Genomic DNA, 10,073 nt, shown 5'->3' on the forward strand with positions numbered 1-10,073 from the left:
AGTGTATATCAAGGTACATGAACACAGGTTTGCCAGAGCGAAAGCAAACAAAAGCATAGTATGTTACGTTATAAGCAAAGCGAATAGACATATCATTGTGGTCATTTGGAAGACGGAAGAGATAGGCTTTTGAGGAGGTGCAAACGGGGCCACTCGCAAGAACATGCTGACCTTTGATTGTTGCAAACCTTATCAAGCCTGATGAATGGCTGCAGTGTTTTGTAGAAAGCCATAAGCATGACTCACAAATGAGGAGAATGTGAAATTACACTCACAATTCCCCCCTTTGTGCCATTCTTGGCACACACCTTGGTCATTTCAAACATCACCAAACTACAGTCTCAAGTACTAGGTAGAACAATAAATCAGTCATCAATACATCATAATCACACACCTTGGTAATTTCAAACATCAACATCACCAAACTACAGTCTCAAGTACTAGGTAGAACAATAAATCAATCATCAATACATCATAATTTCATACTTGGCAGAAAGTAGCATGATAATTCTAAGCATTAATATCACTAAACCAGTCTTAAGACACTATCCACATATGCAAGTAATTGTAAAATGTCGTATTCTTAGGTAGAACAAAAGGAACAATCATAATAAAAAAAAAAAACAATCATGAAAGCAAATGAAAAAACGTGGTACTGTTAGCGTTGTTATCCTCCGGACAGTCGATCACCCCATGAGTAGGGGCGTCGGCATGCCACTTGTCGGAGAGGCGCTAATCTCACCCTCATCTCATCTTGATGAGTGATGCGTCATTATGACGTTCATGTCTCTTTGCAAATGTTCAATGTATCTTATGTGTGGTGAGAAGACTTACAGTACACACAATCCTCAGAATCAGACCATGGATTCTATACTACCAGATGACAGGTGCCCCAGTTGACAGGTCTCTGGTGGTCGATGGATTCAGAATACAGTGTCCAGGTCTGGGTGGTCAAAGGTGGATTCATACACAGTGTCCAGGTGGAAAACATATTTCTCCAAGCTCTTCACCAGGCTGGAAAGATAGAATCACAAAACACAAAAACCAGTATCTTGCAGAAAAATCATGTCCTTATACAAACTTATTAAAAAACAAACACATTTTGACAAAACTCTTTCAGTAGAGCGAGCATGAACAGATAACATGTGGCCTACATGTGACAAAACAAACGTGAAGCTTGGTACATGTGACAAAACAAAACAAAACATGACGCTTGGCTGCTATAGGCCTCCCCGACACCACATTCCAATCCATCATAGTGATCAACACAAAACAAAATCATCCCAATACCCTCAATACTCAATTTGCAAAAACATCTTCATTCTGACAGTAATAGACTCCAAACAAAGTTCAGTATATATTGTCTGTAGTGTGTGTTTCAACTTGCCTTATCATTTGTAGAATCTCAGGTGGCAGGTCCCCCTCCCCTCCACCATCCAATACCCCCGGGCCGGTCCAGTCTGATGGTTCTCTCGGTCGTTCCAGTTGGTCTTCTTCTTTTGCATTGTCCTTGGTTCGTTTCACAACTGAAACAGGCTTGTCTTTTCCTCTGATGAAGGAGGTTCGGTTAAAGCCTGCTGGTGAATGGCAGCTTTGATTGCTAGAACTGTCTCTTAGATCTGTATCTTCTTTGGCTAGTGATAAGGTTGCTGTACTGGGTGGTGGTCAGTAGCTGCAGAGTGAAGCAGGCTGGTATGGTCTTTGCCTCCCAGTTCTGGAGCAGTACGGTCAGCTGGGGTCAGCTGCATCTGCTTCTCTCTGGAGCAGTAGGGACGGCGGGCATTGGTTTGGCACAGACGGAGGACCCCCCCCCCCGAGAAACCACAAAGGAGAGGGGTACAGGTGTACGTGGGAGAGAGAGAGAGAGAGAGAGATGTTGTAGTGAGTGCCAGCTGGAAGACAGAAATCACAAAGCTCTGTACATGGCCGTTTTTAAATAAGTAGTATTTTCAAACTCTGCATGTACCCATATCTAAATCAGAAATTTGACTTTCAATATGCACAATGGCTTCTGCAATCCGTGTGTGCATTGGTGTGTGTTCTTCATTGTTTTAATATTAGAGCTGGGCCGTTAACGCAGTTAATCTAAAAAAAATAAAAAAAATGTGTACCTTTATTTACCCAGGGTAGGTTCGCTGAGCACAGATGCTCTTTTTCAGGAACGCCCTGCTTCACATTCACACAGTTCCATTCACACCTGGGAGCTGCCCAGTACAACCATAGTTGACACCATTGGCCACTGAGCAACTCCACTGGAGCAGTTGATTTGCATTGATTGGCAAGGTTTGGCCCTGTCTGGCACCCAACGGGAAAAATATTATAGGCACTATAAGTAGACACCGCTACATAAAACAAGCTGGTCTGCCTGAGTGACTGGTGGAAGGAGAAATAGAGATTGGACTGATTGAGTCAAGCCATGTCACATAGTTCAAGTTTAAAATGCTTCTTTCTGTTTTGCTCCTGAGAGTGTGCTAGATACTGTACTGTACTGGTAATATTATTTATTTGTGTTAACTTCTGAATAAAACAACTTATTAAACACAAGTACATCTTATTGAACATTATTTTGATATTTCATTACCAATTATAGCAAAACAGCTTTTTCAAACAGTCTGTAATGCATTTTGGAAACGGGAGATTGGCTCATGGTGTAATGGGCCACCTGGCCTGAGAAACATAAGGAGGAAAGAAAAAGTAAGGACTTACTTCTGGTCATTATTTGGGTAGAACACACATATTTTGAATGCCTTCGGCAGATAATTTTTTTTGAGCCATTTCAATCTAGATTAAATCCAGGATTGCAGATAGATTAATCTAGATTAAAAAAATTAATCTATGCCCACCTCTAATATATATATATATATATATATATATATATATATATATATTAGGGCTGTCAGTTTATCGCGTTAATTAGATTAATTAATTACACAGCAAATTATCGCGTTATGAAAATTAACTCAAAATTAATTACAATTTTTTTTTTTTTTTTTTTTTAATAATTTTTTTTTTATCTCATTCATTCCATAAGAACGTAGAATACACATTACAGACTTTTTTTATATGGTCCATTTGCATGTTCTTGGTATCTGATTCTAGGGACATCTATGGATCTCAGGGAATGTATTCCCAGTGTCCGAAATACTGTGTCTGTTACTAGGCTTGAGTAAATTGTAATGAACCAAATGAGAATATCAATAAAAAAAAAAAATTATCTTTGACTGTGAATAACACTATGCTCAAATTGACCAGAACTGAAAAATCTAAGCAAATTAATAGATGGAAGATGATTAAACAGAAGGTTTTGTAGATACAGTACTGAATTCTGCCATCCGGACACATGCAATTTGAAATATGATTATAGAATATAGAACATCAGGCATAAAATGGTTATGCGATTAAAATGCGATTAATTAGATTAATTAATTACAAATCCTGTAATTAATTAGATTAATTTTTTTAATCGCCTGACAGCACTAATATATATATATATATATATATAGTATTTTTAATTTTTTTAACTGCAAATATTTTATTGAATAAAATGTGGAATTTGCAAAAGAGTACAGTGTAGCCAGGCCATGGCTTTATTTAGACCAGTTCTTTTTTCCAGCACAGTAATACCGTACACTCCCCAGTCTATACGCCACAAAGGCCTCGACAGAAACATGGAAGCCTGCCTAACATGAGACCAGAATGCTTTTTGGACCAGGGACAGACTGGTCCCAGAACAACCCGAAACTGGTTCTCTCAAATAAACCCATTTAATTGACTGACCTTGCTTCAACCACAGTAAGATCACAATGTACAACCAACATTATTGGATAGTTTGATTTAGTTATCAAGAAATCAAAAGTATTACAGCATTAGAAAATTATGCATATTGTTAAAATTAAAAAAATTAAAACATTGGTTAGGGAAGAAGCACAACGTAAGCTAGCTCAAAGAAAGAGAAGCCGAGATGGTCTACGTCTAGGTTGGGACAGACTAGCAGTTGGGACATGTAAACACTCCACAGTGGGTGATCTGAAAGGGAGTAAGCAGGGACAGTGGGACCACACTTACGCAAGGATAAGTTTATGAACACTTTCAGGTGTGTTTTGGAACATTCTCAGAGATCTAGGCTACGAGATTCCAAAATTTAGTAATTTTCCACAAATCTTGACAACGTTATCAAAACTTCCAATCGCACAAGTACGATGACACACTGAAAGTGTGAAAATGTACCCTAGGTTTGGTGTTGGTGACGGTTAAAGCCAGGGGGGAAAACAATCAAAGTGCATCCACTTAATTTGGTGGAAAACACTTTGTTGTACCCCTCTGCAATTCTGATTTCGCCCACGGTTCCCATTACAACACTAACTGATGACCACCTACAAACATCCCGTCTCCATCCCTTCCTCACACCACTCCAACACGTGGAGACTCATAATTTCATTGAAACACCTTGTAAAGTACAAAAAGAAATTGCACCTCCTTAATGTGGCACAAGAAAAAAAAACATGGGGGGTAAGGGAGGGGGACATCACCACTCGTCCCTGATGTGTGGGGCTGTGGTGCGTCTGTGTGAGAGCGAGCCTGGTTTAGGGGGGTACTGTTGGTGTTAAAGAGTCTGAGGTAGGTAGACATGTTAGCTAGGAGCTGGTAACGCCGCTAGGGGGAGAGAGAGCAGCACATATGAGAGAGGGAGGGGGGCTATGTGGAGTCGGGTTTGGAGGAGGGGGAGGGCTTCTAGGGCCAGCACCTAGAAGCCGTGAACTTTGAGCTGTTCCTCTTTGGCCAGGCCAATCTCTGTGAGGAACTGGCATATATTCTTGCGCTGGTCTCCCTGCAGCTGAATCACTTCACCATACTCTGGGTGCTCAATCACTGTCCCATTGCAGGCAAACTTCTTCTTGAAGGCCTTGACTAGCTTCTTCTTATCATAGTCTGTGGCAATGCCCTGGACGGTACTGAGCGTCTTTCTGCCGTTCCTCTGCTGAATTCTTATGTGGATGTAGTCCTCAGTCCCCACTGGGAGCCGGTCATCGCCCTTAGTTGCATCAGCAAAGGGGTCAAAAGTATTGAGGTTCTGGATAGTGGACATACGATAAGAGTTGCTTTCCTTTCGGATAATAACTTGGTTAGCGTTCGGCTAGTCTAGAACGTATATATATATATATCACAAATGTTCTAGAATGGTCTATTATGACATCATACCACATTCTAGGACATCAGAACATTTGTGATGTCACAGTATGATGTCATAATAGAACATTCTAGAACATTTGTTGAGAAAATCACCTCTACAGTAATTAGTCACGAATGCTTGAATATTGTTTAGAATCCTGAGGCTGACACAAATCCAAAAAAGATTCCTTTGAAAAAGTTAACCAACTTAGAAGGTGCTTTGTATGGTACCGGTGGTGGGAGGGTAGGTGCGCCACAGCCAAACACATCATTTCTAGTTTCAAACTGCTCCAAGGATCCAGTTTCTCTCTTTAAACATTGTTTTTCTAAAGATATATCATACAGCATTTGGACTTTTCAGAGGTTAATTTCCCCTCCCTAAAAAAACTACCTGGTGCACCTTTAATGGATATGTGGTAGTAATACATATAACAGCATATTCACATTTATTAAATTTCATTTATTAAAACCAGACTCACTGAAATGGACAGACTCGAACAGGAATGTGTGTTTGACTCATCCACTGCCTGGACACATCTACTGACACATATACTGCATGGGAAGAACTTCGTTTCGTCTTTGAATGAGTGATGCATGATTCATTTCTGATGAATTCATTTGGAATGACTGAGTGCTGACCTGAGGAGTGTTGATGAATCTTTGTTTCCTTTTATTCAAAAGTTCAAAGTGTCATAGTACGCTTCAAGAGAGAAGATAATACAGCCATATTTACACGATACCCAACGAAGTCAAAGAGGCTACAGCTCATACACAAGGAGGCAGAGTACTATAACAACCAGAGAACCTGTTAACAACGCAACTCTATTACAATTTTTTTTAACTAATTATATAATATATCATTTACAAATAATTTATACTTGATGACCATACAGTATGGTGTTTCCACCCAGGTGTAAACTGTAAAGCAGAATACACAAGGCAGATGCAGAGCAAATCAGTGTAATTTCTAGTATCTCTAAGGCAGGGGTTCCCAAACTTTTCAGGCCAGGGCCCAGAAAATAAGGCGTCAGAGAGCCGCGGCCCAATGCACATCGTCAGGCTTTTTTTTTTTTTTGCCAGGCGACCGATTTTTTAAGCCAAATATCACTTCAATCCTATTAAGTTAGTTCAAGTTAGTTATTCATTTATATGTGCTATTTATGAGAGGGCTAACTTGTTGCAAAATAATAATGATAATAATAATAGCCTCATTAAAATACTATTGTTGCTTCGGTTGTTTTCAGCGTTTTATGTGCATAATCTGTTATTTAGTTTGAAATGTTCATTGAAATAAGTAGATTTTTCGTTTTTGTTTATTTATTAAGTTAATATAATAATAATAATAATAATAATAATAATAATAATAATAATAATAATAATAATAATAATAATAATAATAATAATAATAATAAATCAAATTTATATAGCGCCTTTCATAGAACCCAAGGTCACTTTACAATCAGGACAAAAAATAGGGCAAGGAAAGTAGGGGGGGGAGGGGGAAGAGGGGATGAGGGAAAGTAGGGGATAATGGACCTAATTTAATCTAAAACTAACTGATGGGGAAAGCCTTGGTGAAGAGGTGTGTTTTTAGAGCGGATTTACAGTCCAGGGTTGGGGCGTTGCGGATTTTGGGGGGGAGAGAGTTCCAGAGGGTAGGGGACGCCACAATACAACTAGAAACACTGTCCTGGCCTGCTTCTAAGTTCAGTGGCCTGACAAAAAAAATAAAAAAAATAAAAAATAAAAATAAAAAATAAATTGTATTTTTATTTTTTTTTATTTTTTTAAAATCATCTCACGGCCCACCCGTGGCTGCTCGCGGCCCACCTTTGGGTCGCGACCCCGACTTTGGGAACCACTGCTCTAAGGAGAACATTGATTTTGCGGCATGTTGTTGTTGTTGACTTGTTGCCAAGTGCACTCAATTTCCCCAAACAGTGACAGGCCAACAGGAACACACGTTTGAAGATTAGTTTAAGTACATGAACTGAACAATCGAAAAACATTTCAGATTGACATTGTTTTTCCGGGGTGTCTGTGAGCAGGACGCAGTCATACATGACTTCTGTGTGTATCCATGCTATCAGACGATACAGGAAGAGAAACTAGGAAAGGGGGGAGAGGTCTGCTCCCAGGGACAGGAAGTGGTCCACAGCTCAGTTCTTGTGGTTCTGCAGGGCGTCTATGAGGCTCTTGTTGTGCTCAGCCAGCAGCTTGTAGACACTCTGGGCCACAGCCTGGTAGTCGGTCTCCTGGCTTTTAGAGGCGATGAACTCTTTCATGACGAAGTTGTTCTGCTCCAGATGCTGCCACTTCCGCTCCAGGTTGGCTAGCTGAGCGTGCGTCTTGTTCTCCTCCAGCTGAGACTTCAGAGCTTCATACTGCTGGTTCATCCACTGCATCTGCTTCTTTAATGTGTCTCTGCGCTGAGTTAGAGACACTCTGTCCTCTTCCAGCCGCTGTTTCTTGTCCTCGGCAGCAGTCTTCAGGGCGTCCAGGTCCCGGTACGTGTCCAGCTCCGTGGTCATGGTGCTGACGCGCTCCTTCAGGGTCTCCAGGTCACTGACGATCTTACTCTCCAGCTGCTCCATCTTCTGGAGCTCCAGCTGCAGCTGCTGAGACTCATGTGTGAGTCCTTTAGCGGTGCTCTGAGACTTGACCATCTCAGTCTCCTTGAAGCTCAGGTCCTCCTGCATGGTCCTCAGCTCACTGGCCGTGACAGAGGAGATCTGACTCATACGGGCCATGTTCCTACTTGAGTGCTCCAGCAGGGCGGTGATGTTGCTCTGGGTTAGCTTGGCCTTCTCCTCCTCCTGCGCTCTGGTCTCCTCAAACACCTCCAGGAAGCTGTTGATGTCTTCCTCCTTCTTCTTCAGCTCCTTGTACTTCTGGTTACGCTCCCCTTGCGACTCCTCTAAGTCGTTGTCCAGCCGTCTGATCTCCTCGTTGATCTGACTCTTCCTCTCCTTTATCTTGTTGCTTGCAATTTCTTGATTGTTATCTTTGACCTGTTTGAAGAGCTTCTCATTCTCCTCCTGTGGAGCCCCCAGGCTCTTCTCTTCAGCCTCCATGGCGTCACGTTTCAGCTCCAGCTCCGACAGCATCTCGTAGAGCCTCACGGCCTCTTGCTTCACCTGGGAGTGACTCAGCTCCGCTTCATACGTCTCCTTCCGTGTCAACAGGCCGGCTAACTCCTCCTGGAGGGCAAACTGCTCCTGCAGCAGCTCCTCGTTAATGAGCTTCATCTCTGCGTACTTGTCCTGCTTGTCGGGCGACATCTTCTTGATGATGTCATCGGCGGCTTGCTTCTCCCTCTCGATCTCCTGCTCTACCGCCCTGATCATCTCCTCCTTCTCTCGTCTCTCTGTGAAGATGATGTCTATACTCTGCCTCTCTGTTCTTCTTGGCTTTTAGCATCTTGATGTCGTTTGTAAGTTCCTCCATCTCCGTGTTTGTGTTCAACATGTCAACCAGCATGTTGTAGTCGGCCAGGTGACCCTGCATGTCTTTAATCTCACCAGCCAGTCCCTCAGCTCTCTTCTCATAGGACAGGTAGACAGAGTTCTCCTGGTTGAAGGTGTCAATCTCCTTCTGCAGTTTACTGGACTCTGTGTTCAGCTCGTTGATCTTACTCCTGAGTAATCCTAGGTAGTAGGACTTATCCAGGATCTGTCTCTGTGGTCCCTTCATGCCAGTTTTCATGCCGCTCAGCCCCTGTTGGGTGACAGGCCTGTCAGTCACTTTGATCTGGGCTGACAGGACTCCAGTGGACGCGACGGCCCGCCCCTCGTACCTGGACGCCCCGTCCCTGGAACCATCCCAGTCCCGACCCGGACAGCAGTGGCTGGTGGTTTGCTGCGGCTCATCGGCCTCCCGAGACCTGAGGGGGGTCGCTGGCTCGCCATGACCTCCCTGTTCAACTGGACTGAAAGAATAAATGAAAACAAACAGTGGCTGGTCTTAGTAGATTCTTCTTCTTCTTTATTTTTTCCGGCAGTGTAAACGCAACATCGCGTATTACTGCCCTCCTCAGTTCTATAATTGGAACAATTTTCCTTTATCTGCTCAGAATCCAATGAGGCAACAGAGGCTGCAAATGGTTCTCCAACCTCGATCTGCCATTCACCCTCACCTCCGAGAGCGCTTTTTGAACGCCATTTCCGCACGATGAGCTCTTCTGTTTTCAAGTCATATTCTTCTGCCATTTCTTTCCCATCTGTAAAGAGATAGTGGATCTTCCTTTTCCCGTCATTTATCAAAGCTGTTTTCTTTGATGATTTTAGCAGATCAGTCCAGCATTGCACAGCCATGCTTCTGTTGTAACAAGACAGCACTTCCTGAAACAGCACGTAGCCACGGCAACCGAGGTCTTCTTCTTTATTTTTTCCGGCAGTGTAAACGCAACATGGCGTATTACTGCCTTCCTCAGTTCTCTACTACGCCCACAATTGAGAAAAACTTAAATACGCATAGGCCTACATTTTCTTTTTAATAATAATAAATAAAATAACATTATATCCTCTGGTACAACTCTGCCTCGTGCAGAAATGTCAGCACTGCCTCTGTGATCAGCTGGTGGTTCTCATTATTCAGGCCAAAGAAAGATTTTAGAGAGAAAGAAGAAACTCCCAATTCTGATAACCTTTTATAAAAGATTTCCCTTTCTTTCCTATACCTGTCACATTCTAGGAAAACATGCTTGACAGTTTCAGGCTCTCCACATTCACACCGCCCATCTGGATGTTTTCCCACAATGCTTAAGGTACTGTTCAACCCACAATGTCCCAGCCTCAATCTACACATCTTGACCCTATCGCTCCTAGACCCATATCCAGCCACGTTGATTTTGATCCGAGGCTACAGAGAGAAATAGTGCCTCCCCTTGGTCCCCTTTTCCCACT

The 10,073-nt window shown here is 42.4% G+C and overlaps 1 protein-coding gene and 1 pseudogene across 2 annotated transcripts; both read right to left on the bottom strand.

Moving 5' to 3' along the window:
• Positions 1–4,744: 4,744 nt before the first annotated feature.
• Positions 4,745–5,135, bottom strand: LOC311243101 (eukaryotic translation initiation factor 1b-like; the record flags this gene model as incomplete). The annotated part of the gene is made up of 1 exon (XM_084332185.1): positions 4,745–5,135. The coding sequence occupies exon 1, from the start codon at positions 5,084–5,086 to the stop codon at positions 4,745–4,747; it is 342 nt and encodes a 113-aa protein (XP_084188311.1). The 5' UTR covers positions 5,087–5,135.
• A 1,909-nt stretch (positions 5,136–7,044) lies between these two features.
• LOC311242295 (intraflagellar transport protein 74 homolog) lies at positions 7,045–9,077 on the bottom strand (annotated as a pseudogene). The gene has a single exon. The product of its transcript is annotated as an intraflagellar transport protein 74 homolog (transcript).
• Positions 9,078–10,073: the final 996 nt, after the last annotated feature.

This window comes from Notolepis coatsorum (genome assembly GCF_963971535.1).
Source record: "Notolepis coatsorum genome assembly, chromosome: 16".
Taxonomy (NCBI): domain Eukaryota; kingdom Metazoa; phylum Chordata; class Actinopteri; order Aulopiformes; family Paralepididae; genus Notolepis; species Notolepis coatsorum.